Here is a 26,973-nt window from a genome sequence, read left to right as displayed (position 1 = left end):
CATCAAATGAAACCATAATGGAACGAAGTGGGGAAATATTTTAAAGTTTATCAATGACTTCAACAGAATTTTTTACAGTGTGAATATTGTTATCAAGTAGAGGAGAAAATCTGGAAACTAAATATTTGGCCAAAGGATATGAAGCAGTACCTATGTTGGAAACAATTGGTCGAAAAGGAATACTGGTTTTGTGGACTTTTGGAAGAGCATAAAGTCTAGCGCAATTAGTAATAGGCGGAATAAGTGATTTCTTCAACTGAGTTGGCAGAATGTGGGAAGATTTAATAGCACTTTTTACTTTCATGAGGTCCGAAGTTGAAGGATCTTTAGGGATCGAGCAGTATGGGCCTTCATTTATCAATTTAGAGACTCCAGTAATATATGTGTGTTTGTCCATAACAACGATCTGTCCGCCCTTATCAGCTTTAGAGATAATGATATTAGTATCAGAATGAATTTCACGTAAGATCTCATTTTCCTTTTTGCTAAGATTAGAACCCAAAGATTTATTGTTAAAATTAACGTTATGAGTAATTAGGTGGCGGATTGTATCCTTCTGCGTTTCCGAAATTTTGGAGAATTTAAAGGCTTTCTCTATAGGGGCGATGATTTGAGGAATTGAAGGTTTAGATGTCTTTGAAAAGTTGAAATTATATTTTAATACTTTTAACTGATCCTCCGAAAGATTCCTATTGGAGATATTAACGATGGAGTTAACGTTTACAGTGGGAAGATCAGCTAGATTATTGGGACTATCCGACTGGTGTGTGAGTTTTTGGAATTTAGAAATGAGCACATTTTTATGTCGTTGACAAACGGTATCGGTTCTAGACCAGGATGTATGTTCAAATGAGGAAAAATTTTCAGTGGAATTAGCAATTTTTAAATGGAGGTAATATAATTCAAATTCAATTTTAGATAAACGTTTGCGTGTGTCCCTTATAATGTGACGAAGAAGTGCCAATTTGAATTTATGCAAAATTTTTGAAACGTGAACGGAAGCTTTAAGGCTACATTTCACATGTATAAATTTGGGAATGAAATTTTGATGTTTGCATTTAAGTAGAAACTGTAGATGATTCAAGAATTTCGTACGCTTAAGGCGTAACTTACAAAATCGGTTCCTGTCAGTGGACATATTGTGAAAAGGGCACAAGCAAGAAACAAGTGAACAAAAGAAATGTAATTCCGAAAGTCCAAACAAGTAATTACTTATAACATGAAAAAAACACCAATAAATAATGAAGACAATTTTCATCAACAAATGACAAAAACATTCCAAAAGGAGAGAAACATCCAATACTGAAAACCAATAGCCACGTGGAAAGAAGCAACGAAAGTCAAAATCGTGCACGTGGTAAACCGAAAAAATATAGAATTACCTCGAAAATGCCGGTTGATAGCATAAACCAAATCCGAAAAAATGATGGCCACGTGGAAAGAAGTAAATAAAATGGTGCACGTGGTAAAACAATAAACAGTAAAATATTCTCGAAAATGCCGGTTGATAGCACAAACTAGACTAGAAGAGAAACAAGAGTGCTATAACCATGTGCAGTGCTGATAAGCACCACGTGTTTCTGTGATTCCTATTTTCTTCTTTCTATGTATTTCTTTCTCCTGATGAGGAGGGACCTTTAGCTGCCCTCGAAATCGATTGAGTGTTTCATTATACCTACGCTAAATATAAGGTTGTTTTTTACGATTTTGAAGGCCCTTCTTTTGTTGCACCAGTGCCCTGATGATGATGCAGCGAAAGATAATATATATAAATATATGTATTTAATTTTATAATTTAGTTATTATGTTTTAGAAACAGTACTTCCTTATATTGTAACTTAAATAAATTACATTAATATGCAACTAAACTAATTTAATGTGTGATTTAGATATGTATATATATAAATAAATATACACATACATAAAAAGTTGGATATATGTATACATATATTTAGATGTGTATAGATAAATATACATGTTTACATACATTTAGATATGTAAATATGATATGTATTTAGATATATATACATAAGAAAGAAAGATTTTAAAATTTTCATGAACTAAGTAAAGAGCAAAACCACAATAAGATAATTAGCAGAAAGAATAGAATATAATCTGAAACAAAAATGATAAATGAAAGCAATGCAGTGAATTGAAAGAAAATTATCATTACAATTTTTCTTAAATCATGTTTAAAATTTAATATGAATGTTAATATTAAAAAAAGGAAGAAAACACTTTTTTTAATGCTAAGAATGGTTTTTGAATTTATATGCATCACAGAATATTTTTTCAGGGAAAGGATGGTTAAACTGAATAATGCCCGATTTGATATAAGAGCATTCTTACATCCACACAAGAATTAAAAAATTTTCTAATTAAAATTCTGGACATAACTACATAAATAAAAACAATTATGAAATCAAATTTTTTTTTTAAAGAAAGAGTATACAGTACAACAAATATAAAGTAATAATTAAGAATGTAACAAATACGTATTTACCAACTGTAGCCTGAACAGCCTCATCTGAAACTGACTAGAATATGCTATCCATTTACCATCAGCAGAAATTGAGCTGCAGATAATAGTTTCATTTACTTTTGCCTTTACTTGCAGTAAATTTGTTGGACCTAATAAGAAGTACACACATAAATCTTTTCAAAATATAACAGTAAATCAATTATCAATAAAATCATAAATTTCCCAATACATAAAAATAACAAGGAGTAATATTAAGTTCATTATAATAAAAATTATATAAAATGTTTTTATTTAGATGACTCAAGACCTAGTTGATCATATCATATTAAGCATGACACATCCTGCATCACAATAAAGAGTGATCATATCACCCTATTCAAGAACTACATTTTTCTTGCCTGTTATCTCCCACATGGATATTTCTAGTTTCTGTGCTATGCCTGAAACCTACTTTTGAATAACGGTCTTTTGCATACTTTGAATTCCTTTCTTCATCAGTATAGCTCTCATCTCCTTTAATCTTACATCTTGGTTATGTGTATCAATTTGAAACACTGCTGTATCACATTACACATGAGAAACCTGTCTTGTCTTTAATTTTTACACACTAATATATGTTTGCAGGAACTGCAAATTAATAACATAAGAGTAAAGAAAGACTTTCCTTTGCCTGAGTAAATGAAACATTTAAACATTGATAAATTAAAAAATGAAACATCTGATGTTGGCTATAATGGATGACTTCATTATTTCTATGCTAATTTATGAATTTTTTCATAGCTATTAGGTTTTGCCAAGAAAGTTCCAAAAATGACTAAGTGTGTTTGCCAATAAAAACTAATGTCAATATTTTTTGTTGTTGCTGTTATACAGTAAAGACTTCATAAGACTTCATAGACAGTATAAAAAGACATGAAAATGCAATGTTCAAAATTGCATTTATTTCATAAACTGAATAACTTTATTATGAAATAAAATGATGAAACAAAGAGATGGCAATGTGAGAGATTATTTTATATAACAACAAATAAATGTCCAAAATAATTTTACAGCATTAGCTTTTATTAGCTGAATAAGTCCATAATTCAGTCAATTTCATTTTTAATCTTATTTCTTTTATATTATTATTATTAATTTATTCTACATATATATAATGCTTGAGATAGATAATGATACCATATATTAAATTTGCAAGAAAGACCTCTTTTCCCCTTCAGATGCTTCTCTACGTAATTCACATTTCAATTATTTCTGTATCTTTAATTTCATGGATGTTGATGTTGAAGATATTCAGTTAAGGCAAAGCACTAGACAGTTATCTGCCTAAGGGGAGGAATGCTTTAGTGAAGGATTTTATAAGGGAAACTAGCTTGTATACATATCACACATGGGAAAAAGCATGAAAATGCCCATGCAGCCAGCCCATTTGCCAGAATTTGAACCTCAAACCGAATTACCAGTGTTCAGTGACTTTACTGTAGGTAGCCCTTAATTTTAGGGAACTTGAAAACACACATATATATGCATGCATATAAATACATACCCAAGAAGAAAAACAAAAACACTTTAATATTCAAATACATCAAATCAAAAAGATATAATAACTATAAACTTGCATACCAGAAGTTGAAGATCCAATTTGCCACAATTCGAGAAAACTTGGATATCTTAACAAAACACATGATGAATGTGGAGACACAACAGCATACGGCATCTGCAAAAAAGGAGGGCAAAAGATAACGGTAATACTGTGTACATTACAGAGATTACTCTAATGAATGTTAAGTTATTATTATTACTAAGGAACTGATCTTACAAAAATTAACATGTACAGCACACAGATTTATGAAATTTGGATTGCTAGATATTGGATTAGATATTGAAGCCTTTATTTAATATTTGTTAATTTTCTTGCTTAAAGTGAATTTTACTATTTCGCATATTGCTAAAAAAAATCAATCCAAATATAAAACTTACTGCTGCATGACCAAACTTAATGGAGAAAATACGGGCCGATTACAATAAATTTGAGTAAAAAAAATTATGAATAAGAAACATTTTATTATTTATATGACACAATATTACTTTTAAAAGCTTTCTTTAATACCTTTAGAAAAATTTAATATTATATGTAAAACAAATATATATTTATACTTATTTTTTGGATACATAATTTATTATATAATTATATTATACAAAAACTTTATAAATAAAAATATATAGACTTTAATATGATGAGTTTATCTCACACTTAAGCTAAAGTGATAAAGGTATAAAGATATATAATTTTGCAATAGCAGTTACTATTTTAAGCTTTCTTATAAATACTCTTTAGTATTTAGCTTCTCTTTTTATTGTTACAATATTTAATGAATGCATAAGCATTACAATGTTTATAATTAAAATATCATAATGCTATTTAGTGGCAATTATAACAAGTTTGCGTGAAATCATGCAGATTTTTTATGCTTGAGATACAATAATTACAGTAAAATAAATACTGTATATAACTAAACCTATCCATTAAATCGAAATATTCACACTAGTTAATTAAAACTCTACTTTTCTTTTCTTTTTAAAAAATTTTATATTCAAATTTAGAATACTGCAGCTAAAATTCAATACAGTTGTCTGGTTGTTCCTCTCCCCAAAAAAACTTGCATATGATGAAAAATTCTTAAATACAAATACTACACTCTTTTAGTAGAATTTACATTATCTAGCATCTACATAACAACATTTTAAATACTTCCATTATAATCAGAGAAATATTCTAAGCTACTCTTAAAGTATACACTGACTACCAATAAGTATTTGGACACCTATGCAAATGACGATATCTGCGGTTCTAAGGTACATCACGGACTCCGCTGGTATATATCGTGTAGGAAACAGCATCGGCTTTAGTCGCATGCAAGATGCCTCGCAGTTCAGAGTTCTCTGATTTTGAGAAAGGTATAATTATCACGTATCACAAATGTGGCCGATCCTTGAGGGACATATCTAGCGATCTGAAGTACCCAAAATCGACAGTGGCCTATGTGATTAAGAAGTGGAAGGTGAGCGGTGATTGTCGGAATGTGCCCCGAGTCGGCAGACCAACGAAACTGGGAGATAGAGACTGAGGAGTGCTGTCCATAGAAATTCGGAAGAACTGCACCCAACCGATGGCCCTCATCCGCAAGGAGTTTCAACAATCATCCGGGAGTATTGTTTCAATGAATACCAACCGTAAGGAAGCACATCTGCTTGGTTTTCATGGTCGTGCTGCTGCCCATAAGCCTTTGATTACAGTCCAACCGCGCTGCTCGGTTAATTTGGTGCAAAGCACATCGAAATTGGACCGTAGATCAGTAGAAACGGGTTCTTTGGAGTGACGAATCAAGGTTCACCCTTTACCGTACGGATGGCAGGGTCTGGGACTGGCATCTACCTGGAGAACGTCTCCTGGCAGAATGCATTGTGCCAACAGTCAAGTTCGGTGGAGGTGGAATTATGGTCTGGGGGTGTTTCTCCTGGTATGGGTTGGAACCCTTGGTCCCCATTCATAGTAAGCTCAACTCCGATGCTTACTGCATTATTTTGGATGACAATGTGCTTCCTACGTTGTGGCAGTTTTACGGGTTAGACCCGTTACTTTCAGGACGACAATGCCAGTTGTCATGTTTCGACGTTAACCAAGGCTTGGTATGGTGCCAATGGAGTTCATCGAATGGACTGGCCTGCCCAGAGTCTGGACCTGAACCCTATCGAGAACTTCTGGAACAAGTTGTATCCCCGAATTCAGGGGTGCACTAACAGTGCAAAATTGGTGAAGGAACTTCTATGTCTTCTCCAAGCCGAGTGGAAGAAAATACCACTAGCTGTCATACAAAAACTTGTGGAAAGTATGCCCCGGAGAGTCAACGCTGTAATTACCTCTCGTGGAGGCTCTACCAACTATTTATTTTGAATAAAGTTAGTTTTTCTTTTCTATCACGGATGTCCAAATACTTATTGGTAGTCAGTGTATAATCAAATGAAATAAGTTGTAATGGCACATATTTAGAATATTTATTTTCAGTTACAAAAGACAATTTTGTTGAATTAAGATTAGGTTAAAAATTTTGTTTAGTGATTAATATTTTTATATAAAAAGATCACCATCAATTTCAAAACAGCTCATAAAGGACCAAAGTCTTCTTCAGAGTGCCGTTTTTAAATATAGTCTCTTTTTGATTAAGGTTTTCCAATTTTAAATACTATGAGCTTGAAATAATTTTTAATGTCCTCTAGTCATTTTAACCTGGGCCCTCCATATAGTCTGCTTATTTCTGGCTTAAAGGTAATTTTAGCAGCTTTGGATTTTTCTTTTTTATATTCTGACAAATTTTTATTCTGTTGATTTTAATTTATTAACAGATACCACTATAAATCATCTCATTGATACAAATACCATAATTAATGAAGTCTAATAAAATCAGAAAGCAATATTAGATAATAGCAGACTATTAATGAAAACATTAATGAGATAATAATCAGATACCAACATAATAATTCTACTTAAAAAGTTAATTTCTACTGTAGCTTCACAATTATAAAATAATTTTGAAATTATAGTATTAGAATTAATAAATACCATAATGAGCTTATTATTAAGATGAATAAAAATACACAACAAATTTTTATCAATCTACCTGACAGAAAGGGAAAAACTTAATTGTAGTTTTTGGAGGGTACTTTGTGAATACAAGATTGCAGTCATCACCTTTAAAAAAAAAAAAAAAAAAAAAAAAAAAAGTTAATAAGTTTTCTAATTTAACTGAATAGCCATTAAAAATTAATATTATATATAAAATGGAAGAGTCCACTTACCTCCTGATACTAAAAATTCCCCAATAAGACAAAGAGCTCGAATATCATGGGTATGGACAATTCGCTGAATTGATTTTAACCACTTCCCATTTGAAGGATATTTCATAAACATAGTGATTGTAGGATCTACACCACTCACATATACAGTATCCTCCTCCTTAAATTGATAAAAAACAAATTATGCAATGCTAAGGAGCAATATTTATATAACAAATACTTATGGGAAAAGGAAAACTCTGAGTTCTGGTTAATTGATTTTAAAAAGTTCATCTTCATACTATTAAATGTGCATTTCACATAGTATACAATGCCAGAAATACAATTAACATAAAAGACTATACTATAAGTTATAAAGTATAAAAACTCTCCTCCAACAATATTTATTAAACTATTATGAAAGGTGTTATAAGTCTATCATATTATTATTCATATGAAAAAGATGATTAAATTATGAGAAGTTTATTATAAATAAATTCAAAACCAAGTCAAGTTTTTATTCCAATTTACATAATCTTTAAAAATTATTCTACAAAAATATTTACTGCAACAAAATTTCACAGAATTACTTTAAAATTATCAAGATTAAGTATATTATACAATATCAATGATTTGGAGGGAGGGAGAGAAAGAAAGAAAATAAAAGTATTTTAAATATTTTCAGGTAAATACAATCAAAGGTTTTATTTTTGTTGCTTAAAAAGTAAATTACAGGTTCAAAAATCTGAGCCGACACTTTTTAAAAACCAACATTTATTTTCATGCCGTTTCTTATTCTACAAAATTCTAAATGCAACTAACTATCACACAGAAAAGCAGATGTAGACGTAATGTATCTGGGCCCGTGATCCTCATGACAGACGAATTCTTTAGGGTTGCCACAGAAAGCAGTGTCGCCACATTTTAAAATTTGCACAGTTAAATAAAAGATACACACAGAACATTACTATTACATGCATGATTTAAAAAGTACATGTGAATTGTATTTAATTATGTGAATTAAACACAAGCTTTTTTTAAAATCTGAAATATAATGCTGTCAAATTTATTAAACCAACATATATTTTTTAATCTGTTGATATGTCAAACGAGGCTCAATATCAGTTTCTTCACAAATGCACCACTATCTTGTGTTACTTGACAAATTTTGGACTAATATTTTTTTAACAATTCGCTGTCTCTGAGTATTTTATATGTGTGGAGGTTGTAAAGCACTATATGCAACAAGTGTAATTCTTTGCTGTAACGAATAAATAACTTGAAAAATTTTATATAAGGAATGATATGTATTGTAAAATTAATAACTATAAGAATAAATTATGCAGTGAGTAAATAAAATAAACTGATAATGTTATTGACACTTATTTATACACATTGGCAGTCTGAGATTTCACAGACAGCTTATCTGCTTTTCATCTGGAGTCCTGCTGAAAGTAGATCTCGTTTTCACCTCATTTTAGATTGCTGCAATTCTTTTTTTTTTTTTTTTTTTTTTTTAATTTTTTTCAATGATTTATAAAGTCTCAACCTAGAATTTACAGCTATGTATGCGGAACCTTGAGAACTAGTAAGCCAATAATTGCTTTAGTTCAGAAGATAGACATAAATGTGAGAAGGGTTAATTACCCTTTATTGTTCAAAATAAAGTTTTGCAGATGGCCCTTCTCAGGATGTACAGAACAGCCTCCACTTCGGCTTAAACTCAAGAGTACTAAGAAAATCAAACTTAACTAATGCTTGACTAAAACGATATAGCTGAAGTTATCAAAATTCTACAGGAGTCGGCCCCTTAAATGCTAACTAAACGGCGAAGCTATCAAGGGCCTGAAATACAGCCAAGCGTAGTAATAGCTTACAGAGAGAGTAGCCAAAAGGGGAATGTGCGTTAGTCAGAATCTCTAGCTGTCTAACGAAGTCAGTGGAACTTCGACGTAAGTACTGTTCTTCCTTCATTTTCATTTAACTGCAATTCTAAAAACACACTCTGGCAGGAAATTTAAGCTGAAATTAGAAGCGACAGGAAAGTAGTTTTAACTAAAAAGATAACTGTTAAGAACTTAGGATATAGCTTACAGATTTAACACAGAGTTGCCATACTTTTTAGGATTTACATCCAGATATATGGGACACTGAAGGGTTATTCTCCATTGCAATATGATCTTGGGGATATTTTGATAGCCTTTTTATTTTAAGGTATTTTTATATAAGAGTTTTTTTGGCTAATTTCAGCTTGGTCCTTACAACAATTTCAGGATATTCCTGCATCCTGGAAGTTAAAAATACAATAAATGCCAAATACATGAAGGATTTATATAAAACTCCCTAATGACATATACAAACTCTCTAATAATACAATAGAACTTAAAATTTGCAAGTTGAGAATTTAATAGAACATTCACTTTCTGCAATTGCATGGGATCAAGCTGAAATTATAAAAAAAAAAAAAAAAAAAAAAAATAATTTCATTAAAACACCTTTAAAATAGATGAAGATATTCAGATTTCCACAAGATGAAGTTTATCAAACTGGGTAGAGATGGTTACACTAATACATAAGTACTTGTTAGTATTCTGGATGGGAAGACTAACTACTTATTTCATGAAATTCTAAAAATATTTATCATGAATAAAAGAAGAGAATTAAATTTTAAATTTGATAACAGTGATGACAATGACAAAACTACTGTCTTAAATTTGAAAGAGAATAGTGCGAGTGCTGAGAAGAATGACAAACTTGATGAAAAGACTGGATGCAGTGGAAGTCTTTAAGGCAAAATGAAACAGTAATAGTAATAAAATAAAATGCTGGAACGGGAATAGAAAGCACATTTATAGAAACAATGTCATGCACCTCCAGGTCAAAGACCTAAAATATATTGAAGAAGCAGCAGAAAAATTAAACGTTTGTCATTTCAAGGGGGAAATGTTACTGTACGTAAGATGTGTGCCATTCTGCATTTAAAAAATATCTTCACTTCATAGCCAGAGATCAAGAGCTTTGAGGAGGAATTAACAGTTTCTGATTCCCCATTATAGTTGATACTGGAACAAGTATTTTGTGAGCTGATGTACCTCAGTGTTTGAAAGGGCACCTTCTGTGTATTTATCATGCCTTTTCTACAAACTGTGACTGGAGAGAAAATATTAGTGTACTTAAAAAAAAAAAAAAAAGGAAGATACATACATCAGAATTGTAACCTGTGTTTATGAGCACAAAGTGTATGTGGACAACACAGTAGATGCATGCAATGCTACAACTAGCCTTTCGAAAAAAATACAAATTTTGTTTAGACATAAAAAATAAGAAATTATGTACCTTCAATGTTTTTTTATTTAATAAAATATATTTTCCTTTCAAACTCAGAAAATATTTAACGAACTACAAAGAGAAAGATAATTAATTCATCATACAGTTTAAAGGGAACAATATACTATATAATTCTCCTTACAAAATTTATCAGCAATTTTATATTGCAAATAATAAAAGTGTGGGGTGATTTTAATAAATTTAGAAAGATAGTAGCTTATACTTTTGGCAACAAAATTCGATGATTAGTTAAGCACCAGTGCTTTTTTATTGGTGATATAAAATTACTGATGAATTTTGACAGAATTATTTAATATTTTGTACCCATTAAACTATATGATAAATTATTTTTCTCTTTTTAGGTCATTTAATATTTTATGAATTGCCGAAATCTTGCATTCTCAGTCCTTCTCTGCTAAGAAAAATGTTTGTTTGACCTTTTGCAAATAATGGTTTTTTACAATCTGGCATTTCTTTATTAGACAAATTACAACATGTGGCATGCATTGGGTCCGGCAAATTGCATGACTAGTGTTAAACAAATTGTACAAAATCACCTAATGAATTTTTTTTTTTTTTTTTTTTTCTTTTTATCATTCTTGCTTTAAAAGAGGAAAGAAATGTATACAGAAGCCTGAAAAATAGCACAAACTAATACTAATACTAATGATAACTTCAAATTGCAAGTGAATCTTGTGACACATTTAATTTGACTTCTGATTAATTTCTGATATTTTAATTTCTGCTTGGTCATAGTATAGCATATATATATATACTATAAAGAAATATATAAATAGGCTAAAAATTTGAATAAAAATTTTTTAAACCTTTTTCAGCTTTTAGTTGTTTAAAGCACAGATTTAACCATTTTATTTATAGAAATCTTTAAGTACAGTTTTTCGTTTTTTTAATATTAAAAGCTTAGTTTAGCATAATCAGAGACCTCCCAATTTTTTAGTTTGTTTAAATGACTATTAGTTTTGCTCTTTATTTATACTTGATTTTGAATTTCGGATTAGCACATATTGGTTTTAGACCATTTTCTTTTTTAAAATGCCTATGTACATAATGTAGAGTTCTATGGTTTTTTAATTGTCATTTTGGCACTATAATGCTTTATTCTTTTTTCCAAGTGTTTCAAAAATCTGTAGGGAAAATTCTAGTACATTTGAGATTTGAGTTTTTGGCTTTATATGAATTTTAAAGTCTTAAATAAATGGAGTTTTAAAAAAAGGAGATTAATTTTTATTTGTATAATTTTGTATATTTTCCCTTTCACAATTTTATTTTTCGAGATTGTTCTACCATGAATTCTCTCTTTAACTAGATTAGTTTTGACATTATGTTAAACCTCTTATACAGAGTTGCAATTATTATATTTACAAAAATTGCCTTGCTTTTATTCCAACTTACTAATTTATTTAGATGCTTTATATATATACATATATAAGTATTACATATATACATATATAAGAAAATCACATGATTAATATTCTTGTTTTAAAAGAGGACAAAAAGTGAATTTATGGGAAAATGAAAAAAAAAATTAATAAAAGATATATTTTTAGATGTTGAAATTTAAAAATAATGGACATCAAATAATCATTGAAAATTTGAAAAAAAAAAAAAAAAAAAAAAAAAAAAAAAAAAAAAAAAAAAAAAAAAGAAATTATGTTAAAAATTTCACACACACAGCATTTAAAAGAATTTTTTTTCCTATGCTTCTGATGGTGCAAGAAGTAAAATTCAGAGCTTTTAATTTGTTCGTTAAATGAAGATAATGCAAAAAATCATTTCAACATTAATTTTTAAAAAATTTGAATCAAACTTTTGAAAAATTGCTTCAACACGTCTTGCCATCTACAAGAATGTCTGTGCAAAATCTGGGCTTAATAGCTCATCAGGAAATAATTTAAAAATCTATTGCAAATTTTTGACCATAGTGACAGACACCATGAGTAACTTCAAAGCTTATAAAAATTCCAATGTTTTCACAGTGGATGAGAATGAAATGTCTTTACACAGGATAGTTGTTCACAAGACTATCACCATCCTTCCTAGAAACACATTGCATCATTGGTGATATGGCAAAAACTCACGAGAAGCTGCTTATATGAACTACTGACTTCCTTAAGGGAAATACATATTTAAAAGGACATTAATTGAGCTATCCTAATGGATTTAATAAAAAAAAATAGAGTCAGTTTCAGTTGCCAAAATAAATGACAGGTCATGCACTTTCACAAAAGGAAAGAAAATCAGTTTATTTCCCCTTAAAACAAACAACATACAACATAACATCAATCAGAAGCATACTCCAGCTGAAATAAAAGATTTAATTGCAAGCAAAGAATTAAATGCTAATCAAATTCAACAGAGGAATTTAAAGATGCCTTTTCAACTTCTTTGAGTAAAGTTGGAACTATAAATATGACACACTAGATTGACATAGGAAGTCATCTACCTATTAAGTAACATCTTCTGTATCTTCCTTTCACAAACAAAAAGTATTTTGAAAACTTTTGATAGTGATGCAGGAAATAGTCATAAGTTTTGTTCTTAAAATCACTATGAAAAATAGTTGCAGTTGCTGAATGTTGAGAAAAACTAGCAATGCAAAGAGGTAAACTCTTCAAATTTTTTAAGACACTGATTTAAGTTAATTACAATTTAAAACACCATAATAATTCAAATGCATTAATAAATTTTTAAGCTATACACTTGTAAGGAAATCTAATTTATCAAAAATTTATCAATGAAAATTGACAATAAAAATGGTTATTATATGCAATGAAATTTTAAACTAATCATGAAGTGATTTGAAATTCGTGGGCAAGTAATAAAACCCTTTAAAATTTCCAAGCAAGTCAAATTGTTTAAACTTTTATCACGTCAATTATAATAAAATGCAAGCTCCGTTTCATATTTCGACCCAATTTTTAAGAAATACGCATGTCAATATCTTGCATTATGCATAAATGAAAAAATAATATAGTTCAAAAGCTTATAACAAAACAACAGCTAAATATCCAAGTTTTCAACGCAATACTAGCAGTTTCTATGAAAGTGTTGATTGAAAGTGTTGAGTGTCTATGAAAGTGAAAGATGGCTTTCTGTGTGTTCCATTTTAAGGTGTCCAGTTCCGCAATTACATGCAATGTGTACTTAAGGCCTGATTTTAAAAAGATGCAGCAATATAATCTTTCATAAGTCAATGCTTAATGCCAAAAGATTTTTATCCTTCTCTGTAGCAACTCTGACTAGTGATCCATTTCTGGACACATAAGGAAACTAATTGTTACTTGTTACCCAGACTGCATACATGCTGTGGTATTACATTCTACAAATAGATACAGCCCCTTATTTTCACTGTAATATGCAAATACTTATCAGCTGTGATTTTCATAGTGCTGGACCACCAATTATCTTTTTCCCAAGCCAACCTATTAACCTAATTTTACCCCATACAGTTTCCACTTTAAGCATATTAAAGATAATATTTACATATTACCATTGGCTGCAACATAGTTGCCAAACCTGAAATATGAAAAACGGGAGGTTCTAGTATGAAAACCAGGAATTTCTGGGCAGTTTTCAGACCGTATAACAATACCATTTCAAAAGAATTTCAAATTGTCTTTGATCCACTTTATAATCCATGGCTCAGTTCATTAAACTACTTACAATACATGATTTGGATGCAAAATACGTTAATATTTAGTTAAATATTTGATATTTTATTTTCTTTAACTAATTTTGTAATTTCTTTACACCTTTATACTAAGTCTTCAGCACACAAAAAGTTATAATATATATATATATTATTATATGAAAAGCTTAGTAATGCAACAAATAATGAAATAAAAAATTAAACACAAATATTAACATTGATTATCGGTTGAATCTTCATAAAAAGTTTTTCAAATTAGATTAAGACAATTCAGACTAAATAAAATTTAATAAAAAGTTATGTTAAAATTCTTAGGGGGTGGAATTTATATAATTTAAATTTCATCAAATGAATGAACTTCACTTATTGCTGAAAAATGTTTTACTTAATAGACACTAAATATTTGAAATTAAAAGATTATCAGGGATCTATTCAGAGACATTGAGATGTAATGAAAAACCATGAGATTGGGTAGCTATGTCTATACCCATCCAGGAACTTGATGAGATAATATATGCAGTGCAGGCCATTGCAATTTATATGATACATTGAATTCAGAATGAATTTAATTACCCAATATACATGGCACAGAATGTGAACTTAAGAAACAACTGTAATCAAATATTAGTTTAGATAGTTACTACTGCTGATGATGTATATCATATTCCCATAAAGTGAGAAAGAAATTATTTATTAATATTTAAAATCCCATCTTTGTCTTTTGTACCTGCCCTGTATAGCCAACAAATTAATACACAGAGAAAGAAAAAAAATTATTTTAACAGACAAAGCACATACCTCATTTAAACATAATGTCAAAACGTCATTTTTCTGTCCTCCTACAGACTGAAAATACACAATTATTAAATTATCTCTTTAAATGATAAAAAGTTTTACATTATATTATTTTTAAAAATAATAATATCTGGTTGTAACAAAAGTTTTCCACCAAAAAAACATTAATAAAATTAAGGGGGGGGGGAACAGGAAAGCAGTACCTTTCGCGCAGTAGTAATCACCATTCAAATCTATGATTTTCTGCCAATGTTTTGGTAGTTTCTCAAAGGCTTTGGCCCGATAACTTGGTGGCTGCGAGTTCAAAAACAAATCAACCTCATTTTGGACGTCCTGTGCAGAATGGAAGATAGCACCAGCAGGATGTAGCTGCAGATGAGAAAATAGGCCGAAGTTTGCAGAAGCAATGTCAGAGCTATATGGTGGGTGTGGCAAAAGATCCCATTCTAGTCTGTACAGAGCCCAACCACTGAATGCAGATATGTGTGGTCTTGCATTATCTTGATGGAACATTACCTTTTTGCTCTGGAACTTGGCTCAACATTTTACCTTGATTGCAGCATCAACATGGACTAGTATCTCGCTATACACCTTACTGTCAAGGGTTTTACCTTTTCTCAGGTACTCTTTGTGGATAATACTATGGCAGACCCACTAGATACAAGGCATGATCTTTTTGTTAGTCACACTGCACTTTGTAACGCTGCTAACGGGCTCACTGGTTGCAAACCATTCTTCTTTTCGACCTGTGTTGTTGAAGTAAATCCACTTTTCATCATAAGTGATGATCTGATCTAGAATTTTGTCCTTGCAATGAGAGCAGATTAGTACAGGCCCGAACACGTCTGTCCTTATCTGCTTGAGTCAGCTCATGTGACACCCAGCGATTGAATTTTTACGTCAAGTTTATGTAATGCATAGTGTGACTAATGAACATGGCACTAACATCTGACTCCTTAGCAAGCACTTGAGTGGTTGCATACTGATCTTCTTCTACAAGTTCTTGGCTCATCAACATCAGTAAGCTGGACAGAGTGCTCTGCTTCTTGAATGTCATAGTCCTTGTTTTACAGCTTTTGGTACCAAATCATATGTCATATGATACTACATTAGTACCTAAAGCTAGACACATGATTTTGTGACATTCTGTAGCTGACTTTTTGCAACAGAACTGGAAGTAAATGATGGTTCTAATCTGGTAGTGTGATAGTTCCATTTCAGACACCTTGTACTTAATAATAACAATACTTTTTTTACAAATTTCACAGTATTCTAAAGCAAGTCTCTTTCTCTCAAATGCCAAAAATTGTTTGACAAAACATAATTAAACACGGCAACATGAAATGTTTGTACAGACAATCTTTGCTGTGGTGGGAAACTTTCATTAAAACCCGATATTATCTAATGAAGAAACATTTAGTCATCTGAATAACATAAATGGAATCAAATTTTATAAATAATCATAAATGATAATTAATATAAGATGAAAAGAAAAATACATACACTTAACTGGGTTCCTGTATTAGCGTCCCAGAAAGATGTTTTTCCACATGAGTCACCACTCACAATGGTCATGTCTCTGTAATAACAATATACATATCTAGTATTTTCATCTTGTATAATTTTAAGTACCAAAAAAAAAAAAAAAAAAAAAAAAAACAATGCAAAAGAATAAAAGAAACTCTGTGCTTCTGAAATGTAAAACGCTTTTTACATTTCAGAAGCATATGCTTTTCAACCTATGTCGACACTAAAAGGACCATGAGGGGACAAGAAAAATAAATAATTTGAAATTCTACATTTTGATATTCAGTTGACTGTATAAAAATTCTGTTGTACCTTAAAAAGTAAGATTTCACACAAATATGTTTGTAATAAAAAAAGGTGTAATTATCTCAATAATAATAAAAAGCAGTAAAATTATTACGGTTCTGCATACTTATTATTAGTAGTACAGAGCCAAGCAATATTAATTACGATCACTGAAAAAGCAAAAATCTGTGCAATGTTGATTGATGCTACTTCAGCTGAAAACTCAGATAAAACGGAAAGTTGCAACCATTCCAAATTAAAAACTACCGATTTAGTGTTGCCAGTATGTATGAATTTATAAACATATGAGAAATATATTATAAGATCATTTTTAAATTCTCCTTTCTTTCTGAGTCTAATACTAAATAAAAATGAGGGAAAAAATTCTCAATCATTTTTTTAAAGCTATATCACTTCTTCTATGACTAACAGCTGCAACAGTTAAAAGACCAAAAAAATTGTATAATTGCATTTATATTTTAATAGAAATGGTTTGCTTTGCATTGAGATTAGAATAAGTGGTAACAGGGGGAAAAAAAGAATTTTGTAACATATATAATTATTTTTAAGATGGCCTCTCTCTCTCTTTTTTTTTAATTGCTGTTGTGTTTTACAGATGTCCTGCCACAAAATTCAGGGATTGCTTCAGCGTAATTGCCTACAAATGTAGTATTTCCCTGCTTTTACACACATTAAAGGTTTGTTTCAATAATATTTAAATTGTCTGAACGTGAAACAAATTTTCTCAGTTCGTGCTATATTTGTTTTAAGTAGACCAAAGCCATTTTTCAAACTTTTTCCCCCTCGCCCATTCAAATATTTGTTAGTATATAAGACTGTGCAATATGCTTCCTTTTCTTGCTTGCTATTATAACTAAGATAGAGACTTAATGAACTAAAAGATTATATACTTAAAAATTCTAAGTAATGAAAGAGTAGAACATGTGTACATGATAAGTATTTGCGACACAATGAAAATAACTAAGCTAGGGATAGACATATGAATCATGTTCATATTCCAACCACAAAACATTCAGAAATATGTTTTTAAAAACTTTTTAAAATTAAAGAAAAGTAGGATATTTCACTGATAAGGTTGCTAAGAAAAACATTTTGAATATATTATTACATCTACCAGAAAATTTTAAGACATACACATTAAAAAAAATTTATGTTTGAATATCCTAAGAAATACAAAGCTGAACATAGGAAGAATGCCAGCTACAGATTAGTACAGCAAAAATTATGAATTCTTGCAACATATCACTCTATAAAGATTTATAATCTATCACACTGCACACATTTAATTAGAAATAACTTAAAAATTTTTTCAATATTTACTTTGTGATTGCTAAGCACCAAACAACTGTTGCAATGTTTTTAGCTGATCGACCAAGGATTATTCGATTTATAACATGGCCTGTCTGGACATTCCATATTCGAATTGTATCTAATGAGCCTGTCACAATTATTTGTCCTTCTGTGTGCCAGGCTAAAGATAGGATGCACCCTAGAAGAAAATTCATAAGCAGAAATTATAGATGAATTAAAGAGCATACATATAATTTACATGCAGGCACAATATAATGATAATGTACACCAAAGTTATTAAATATTATTATCTATGAAACATTCATTAATATAACATCTACCTGAAACTAAATTTCATGAGACAGTTGATTTTTGACAGTTGACATTTAAATAGTGTTACATGCAGAGTTGAATAATATGTTATTGTTCTAGATCAACAGGTTCCTAATCTGTGCTCCCCAGAGCTCTACATGCACATCCAAAGGGCTCCTTGGCTACTCCCAGAAAATGAAATAAAATATAAAAACTGAATGAAATTAAAGAATAAGGAAACAAGCAAACAAACAAAGAAACAAAACAAAACAAAAACAACAAAAAAAGGGGGGGGATAAAAATTCCAAGAATTTAGAAAATACATTTTGAGCAAGATAACTCGAAAGTTGAATCACTATGGAGCTAACAGTCTGAAATACATATCCAGCAGATGATCCTTGGCAATTCCTTGGAAGTGCACATATGAGAAGCTTCTTGTTCATTTTTTATCTTTGAAAATTCTTGGAGTCTATTCAAAGCTTCTTGAAACTTAGCTCCATGTAAATACAGAGGCCTTATTGATTTGGATCACTTTGCAAGCATTCCATGGGTTTTCAGGATGTTTAATTTCTTTGTGATACTTAGTTGTGTAGCTAGCAAGTTTCTATAAATAAAAGTAATAATAAAAATAATAAATTGTATCAAATTACAACTTTTTGAAATCAGACTCAGTATACTAGTCTGTGATAATGGAAAGCTACCATCAGTCACTTCTGCTGCACACTGAAGTTTGTAGTTGTCTTTAGGAAAAGCATTATCATATTTGATGAAAGTAACAGCACAGGTTGTAACAGTTTTTAATGAACCATTAATGCGGTATTGACGATAGCTTAAAATAATGAAGCCAGGATGTATAAAATAGCATACTAGACAAAAGTTTTAGCAAAATGAATAAAATAAATGGAATTTGTCATTGTTAGAGAAATTTGCAACAATTTTTTTGTGTGTCTTCTTTCAAGAGGATATTTATGTATTGATTGGAGTGCATGGAAAATTAAGATAATAATTGCAACTCTCTTACTTCTTAGAATATAATAATATCAAGATACTCCCCCCACCCACAAAAAAAAAAAAAAAAAAAAAAAAAAAAACTGTTGAGGCACATCTTGAAGCTTTGAAAGCCTCATTTGAACTTTATTTTCCCTCATTTCAAGAAAAGGTGCTTGAATTATTTTGAATGAGTACTGATTCAGACAGAACAAATATCTATTCAGTTTAATTAACTATGATGTCCTCAGATTTGGCATCTCATAGTGAACTAAAAATTACATTTCAAAACCAAAATTTGCTGCAGTTTGGGCTGTATACAATATGAATTGAAGTTCTAGTCTGAGAAAGCAAAATTAGTGCTGCGATGTTTCTCAGCTACATATCTCTGTAAAGCAGGATTTTCTGCCTATACAGACAGCAAAACAATAGGCAGAATCCATTTAATAAAAAATTCAAATAACAAATAATGAATAAATATGCAAATATGTATTTGAATTCAATTGCATACAATGATTAACTTGCAGAAACCAAAATTACTGGAATGAGCTTAATGATACTCTTAGCAATAATGCAAAATACCTGGTATAACACAAACTGAACTTTGGGAGAACCCTTTACCTATGGCTAATTTTTTACATCCTCAAGTTGTTGAATAAATTGAGATATTACAGTAAATTTAAAAACTTTTAAATTTCATTTAATACACATTGAACAACTCTTTATATAACTTCTTATTTTACATTCCTTTATAACTTTTTCCTACTCTATAATACTATTCTTAAACATCACTAACTTATAAGACATATGATACTTATTAGACATATGAACTGATTCTGTAAAGGGCTCCAAAAGCCAAAACAGTTAAGAAAAAGTCTGCAATTCAGACATCCTGTATTATGAATAATATAGTGAATATATAGAAGAGAGCACACAAGCTGTATCTGTGGTGTCGTAGTGTAGAGAAATAACTATAGGCAGAGCTAAAGGGAGAGAGAGAGAGAAATGATAGACAAGTCTCGGAACAAAGACCCATAAAAAGGTAATGTAAAATAAGAACTGATACAAAAAACGTGTTATGTTTTTATACAGTGTAACTATTTAGTAAATAAAAGATAAAAAAAAGTTGTGATGTTATTGATAAAAAAAGATTAAAAAAAAGTTGTGATGAGTTGTTTCTCAATTCCTATTGAGCAAAATGGACAAAAGCATGAAGACTAAAGAACTGATATGAAAAATCAGAAACAGCTAGCAAGAATAATCAGAACAAAGCTTAATGACAGGTATGCAATCACAACACAAATGAGTAAAAAATTTAATTTCTGCCAATGATTTTTATGGATATCATTGCATATCCATTACACATCAAGAACAATGTCTTTAAAGCTGTTCTGCTCATTTAAACAGTAATGGTAAGCTATGTCACTGCATTATTTATAAGGTTTGGTATTGAATATCATAGATCAATTATGGCTAACTTGGGTCAGATTTGAAAATCAGATTTACTTTTATTTTATGAAGAGCTGAAAGAAATATTTACCCCAAAATACAATGTTAAAGATCTGAAAATGTTAATTGCAAAGATTATGAAGATTTATTTGTTCACAAAGTTAATCAATGTAAAGCAGTATAAACTTGAAACAGAGAGCAAAAAGACTGCAGGGAATTTAAACACAACAACTCCAGCATGAAAATAAGAGATAATTCCTCCACCATTACTTTTGATTATTATAAATAGATTAAAAAATAAATTTAAAAAAATGACATTGACTTATATTCAAATATATTTCAACACCAGCTTCACAAAATGAATACTGAATACAAAGATTATACAGTAAAAAGTCTGCAATCCAGACATCTAATAACTGGAATGAACTGCACCTCCTATAATTTTTTCTTTTTTTTAATCTATGTGAGAAATATTTTTCTTTGTCCATAATGTAAGAATAGAAAACATCATACTTAAAATAGGGAGGAAAATATTAATGGAATATTGGAAGAAAGGCAAAGAAATGTTAAATGAAAAAGATAAACTTAAGTTTTCCATTCAGAAAACTTTGCTCAATTATCAAACAAACTAATCACCAATTACACATGAATTCACCATCCAAGCATCAATTCCTTAATTGACAATGGAATTTTTAGTATGGTTTTAAATTCAGAAAATATTTCCTTTTCTTTTCGAATTGCATTTGAATTTCATGAAAAATTAATAAGTAAATGACAGAAAATTAATAATGGAAATAATGATGCTTGAATGTTTGAGAGTAGCAAAACTCAGATTACAAATTATGAACTATGAATTTGACAAAATCAATGAGAAATTTTTGGGATTATAGAAAAACTGAGCACTAAGCAACCTGGATCTCCCCCCCCAAAAAAAACAACTTGCAAGTTATACTAAATTTCTCAAATTAACTAAGTTTGACTAATTTCTTCAGATGATTTGTACCAAAACACAGGGAAAGCAGACTGATAGTATTTATTTCCAACAGACTAATTTAGCTTTCAGTACTTGGGAACACTGGTGTTCACTTATAAAAGATAAATTGATTTTTAAAGTTATAGTAGCAGTTGACAGTGCTTGATTTTAAGATGTTCTCCATGTAATGAATGTTCTTTAATAGAGTTACTTTGTATCATTTTTTTAATGAGTATTTTAGAATATCTGATATTTTGAAATATAAGATTGTAGAAATTATCCAATACAGATACATTAACAAAACTAACAAAAAATATGAAAAACTGAAGAACAGCAAAAAGCATTTGATACGTTAAAAGAATATTTAACCAGTCAGCTTGTCACTTATTTAGTACTAAACAATCCTAAAACAAAATTATGAACAACAAACAACAAATTTATGAAAATATATAAAGATAAAAGACATACAAGATTAGCAAGAATATTATTATAAAAACAATGTATATAAAAAAACAATGCACTGTGTATGTAATAAAACAACAGAAGCTGAAAAGGTTATTATCGGAGTAAACTGGCAATAGTTTATACTTTGACATGACAAATTTTAATTGGAATCAAACAGGCTATAATTATGAATTGCCAGGTAATATCATGCCAATGCATTAAATAGATTACAGTTGATAAAATGAAGAAACTTTGGATTCAGTCATTGAATATAACTTAGAGACATACACAGGGTTGATGATAAAAGAACAAGTTTTATAATTCAGCATTGAGATTCACAGTAACAGAAATAAACAGACAATCTAAAGTAAAAAAGCAAATGGTAGAAGAAGGACAAAAATATAAGATCAAAACTAATGATCTAAAACATGATTATTTCATAAAATGAAGTTACCTAATATATCTAGAGAGGGAAAATTATTACATTTTTCCTAAATCAATGAGGAAAAGCATTATGACAAAACTTCATGATTTCTTTACACATTTTTCATTACAAAGAACTTGCAAAAATCAAGAAGCCTTTTGTAGTTATATTAGATTAATTGCCTAGGACCTTTGCGAAGAGTTCAAAAGGCAAAATGCCTAGGACCTCTGCGAAGAGTTCAAAAAGCAAAAGTGACTTAATTGTAACATCTGACAGCTTTACTAAATTTACATGTTTATGTTCCATGAAAAGAAGTTCAGTTAAGAATATGTTGACTGCACTAGAAAATTTCATAAATGATTTTGAACAGCCAGAAAGAATTATAAAGGACTGAGAAATGCATTTCACAGCAAAATAATTTGAAATGTACTGAAAGATGAATTATGCACATATTAATTTAAAACTCAATATCTGTAGTGAATGGAAAAGCAAATTGAACTAGTTTAGTGACAATCAATATCAATATGGAGAATCTGTGTCAAAAAAATCTAACTATGCAAAAGGAACGTACATAATACTGGGAAAAAAATTACAAACACATCTCTATTTAACCTACTCCACTGATGTTAACTGAAATTTAACGATAGATTGATAAGAATGGCTGCAGGTACAGATGCAAATGAATGGCAAGATTCTTTAATACTATAGAATGAAGGAAAACAAAGGACTGAGAATAGAAAGGAAAATATCATGGCTGATTATGACCACAATGAAATAATTCATTAAATATGGAAGCAGTGATAATAAGAATACCTAAATTGACCGAGATTTAATTACAATACAGCTGAAATACTGCAGATATTTAAAGTCTCATCTGACAACACCTACAGAGCTGCTGAATTAGAAGAGAAAACGAATGGTCACTGCTTCAGTATGGCAGCCCATGTGAACCAGATAAAACTGTTGACATGTCAAATTAAATCAGAGGAAAAGTAGAAGGAGGATGGTACCACATTTGTAACTAAAATAAAAGGAGGAGGAGAAGAAAGAATGGACAGTCAATCAATTAAAAAATACTGTATACCTCGACAGTGAAATCTATTTTGTTGTAGATTTTTCCAGTGTATTTTATTTCACATTGTTTAGAATATCTAAGTTTTTTCCTGCAAGTAGAAACATCTTCCCTCCCTCCAATTTATTTTTTACTTTTTATTTTAACTGAACTTGTAGTTTCAAGAAGGTGTATTTTAATCTGCTCACATGAGTAAAACAACAAAGGTTACAATTCTGTTTAAACATTTTGGCTTTTATCTTGATTCAACTGTTATTTTATAACAATAGGGGGACTGGAAAGTAATGTCGCTTTCTTACATTAAATTCACATGAATAAATTTTTAACACGTTTTCATTTTTAATCAATAATGTAATCACCCTCGTTATCAATAACCTTTTGCCATCTAGTGTGCAGATTTTCAATCCCCAGACCGATATAAATCAATTGGTTTTTGAGTAAAATATCTCAAGATGGCTCTTTGGAGATCATTTAAATAAATTTTCAAATTTTTTGGCATAAGAAAATGTTGTAGGGATCGGAATAAATGGAAATCCGACTGTACAATATCGGGCGAGTATCGTGGGTAATGCAGCACCTTCCATCCCAATTAATTCATTTTTTCCAGTGTCCGTCTTGCACAGTGTGGTCTTGCATTGTCGTGTTGCAGAATGATGCCTTTCCTATTGACAATTGCCGGATATTTTTCGATTAAAGATTGGTTCACGCTATCCAATTGTTCAGAATAAAGATCTGCATTAACCGTTTGTCCAGGTTTCAGCAATTCAAAATGAACAATTCCTTGAATACTCCACCAAACACACAGAAGTGCCTTTTTGGGACGTAAACCCTTTGTAACCCATATTAAAACTTCCTTTTGCATTTTGGATTATCATATAGGATCCATTTTTCGTCTCGTAATCAAATGATCAAAAAACGGTTCTGTATGGTACCGTTGAAGCAATACTTTGTATGTGATGGATCAGTTGGCTTTGTACTCTTCGGACAGATTATGGGGGGACTCAAACACCTGCTTTGCTTATTTTTCCATTCTGCTTTAAATGTTCTTGGATGGTCGACCAAGGTTGGTTAACAGTGTTTGACATGGATTTGCTTCCACTTCTGCCCTTAGCATGTTGTTGTCGACATGCGCAGAAACGACATTACTTTCCGGTCCCCCTATTAGTTCTGAGGTGGTAATAAGGTCAGAATGACTTCATGCTATTGTAACATGCATGTTATTTTAAAGAAATAGTCCAGTAAATATATAGAATAGTAGGCATTTGTCTTCTGTAGCAGCCTTTGCATGTTCTGCACTGACAAGAAACAAATGGTTACCAATCTGGATATGTGCAAGAAACAAAGATTTAATTATATCTGTACATGTGAAAAATAAATGGTTAATGATTTGACATGTTTTTCTTAATTGCATCATGTCAAAACAGCAGGTTTTCACTGTGAAATATTAATTTTTCTTACCATTTTTAATTGTCCATGTTTCGAAAAAGAAGCTTTCATTGATATCTGAGGCATTATTAGCAGAAATTGCCAAACTGTGGTCACCAGAAAGAGATTGTAAAAAAAAGAGTTTTTTTTGTGATATTTAAAAAAAAAAAAAAAAAAAAAAATTACTAAGAAAACTATATTAAATAAAATAATAATGATAATTTTCTGTTATGTTTAATAATAGAATTTTCCATTATGTTTATATATGTTGTTATTTTAGACAAATTACTGATAAAATTGTATTAGATACTATAATAAATGAAAATGTACATTAAATTCCTTCTCTACATATATATTAAATAACTTGCATGGCGTAGATACTGAATAACTTGCCAATTTGTCTTTTAGTGTAATCAATTTCACTTTCAAGGATGTGTGTGACATTTGGCAACAAATGCACTTTCTCAAGCTCAAACCTCCACCAACTTCATTTTCTTCCCCCAAGGCTGCTACAGAATATGCCAAATAGTGGGATTCCAGCATAGATCAATAACTAGGAGCAGGGCAGAGATTTGGATTTAGATATTATTAGTTAAAGCTAACAAGGGCTATTTGTCCAAGGACATTTTAAGGAAAACTGGCTTGTATTCACATTATACATAAGCAAAAACCATAAAAATTTCCATGCACTTAGCCCATTCATCAGGACTCAGGTTGAATTACCAGCATTCAATGGTTTTACCTCTCAGCCACAGGTAGACATCGAAGACATAGAATGTAGAGCTAGAATAGGTTAGGGTTTTGTTTACCAGCTTACTTTATTTAAAGTAACAAATAAAAAGCTGCAATTGCTATCTTATTGAGAAAAGTAAACATTAACATGATGAACTAAGGAAGTGGTATGAAAAGTCAGAAATAGCTGATAAATAAAAATAACAAACCTTCTTGTTTATCAAACTTTTTTACAAAATCAAGACCTTCAGGGGACATATCATGTAAAACAACATGGCCATCTTCATTTCCAATCTAAAGCAAAGAAATAAACTTCAAGAAATTAATCATAGTTAACAAGAGTACACAGTGCAATATAACTGCATCAGCTAAATTTACATAGATCAAGCTAAATAAATACTTCCCTTTGAATGATTTCAAACAGATAAAAAATTCTACATTTAATTTTTGCCCATTCTAAATATCCAATAATAAACTGAAAAAAGCTAAGTACTAAAAATAATAAAGTTCCTAAAATTAAATGAAAAGCATTAGAAATAATGTGTGACATTGATTAAACTTTTGATGGTAGAGAGCTCAGCCCACATTCCAGTTTTGTATCACAGTGTGCACAAATGAACACAGCTCATATTACAAATTTATGACTGACAGACATTGAGCATACCTGGGAAGAAAGAATTGTTTAATCTCATAACAACTGAAGGGTTAAAGCCAATTTTATGTGTGCTAAAGTCTTTTGTAAAAAGGAATAAGTAAATTATTAAAGAAAGCAAGTACTGAAAGCTTTCTACAGCATCTTACCTAACAAAAGCAGTGGAAACACACTTGATTTTAACAATTAAATTGAAGTACAATTTTATTTAACCCTTCGCTGCATGGTGTGCCCGGTTTGCGCATAAAAAAATTGAATGAAAAAGGATTTATAGGT

General features: G+C 30.2%; 1 protein-coding gene across 2 annotated transcripts in view; it reads right to left on the bottom strand.

The window, feature by feature from the left end:
- Nucleotides 1–26,973, bottom strand: part of l(3)72Dn (UTP4 small subunit processome component l(3)72Dn) — a 79,053-nt gene that overhangs the window by 25,289 nt on the left and 26,791 nt on the right. For both annotated transcript variants that reach the window (XM_035357342.2, XM_035357340.2), the window contains exons 5-12: nt 26,255–26,339; nt 18,258–18,426; nt 16,608–16,683; nt 15,108–15,155; nt 7,337–7,493; nt 7,159–7,229; nt 4,103–4,196; nt 2,504–2,631 (exon numbers count right to left, since the gene is read on the bottom strand). In XM_035357342.2, the coding sequence (XP_035213233.1) occupies nt 2,504–2,631; nt 4,103–4,196; nt 7,159–7,229; nt 7,337–7,493; nt 15,108–15,155; nt 16,608–16,683; nt 18,258–18,426; nt 26,255–26,339 (828 nt within the window). The remainder of the gene's footprint in view (nt 1–2,503; nt 2,632–4,102; nt 4,197–7,158; nt 7,230–7,336; nt 7,494–15,107; nt 15,156–16,607; nt 16,684–18,257; nt 18,427–26,254; nt 26,340–26,973) is intronic.

The sequence above is a fragment of the Stegodyphus dumicola genome, chromosome 6, assembly GCF_044657685.1.
Source record: "Stegodyphus dumicola isolate Sdum_Otavi_A_Nest chromosome 6, ASM4465768v1".
Taxonomy (NCBI): Eukaryota; Metazoa; Arthropoda; class Arachnida; order Araneae; family Eresidae; genus Stegodyphus; species Stegodyphus dumicola.
Note: the sequence above shows the minus strand (reverse complement) of the source record. Positions and strands in the feature narration are given on the sequence as shown.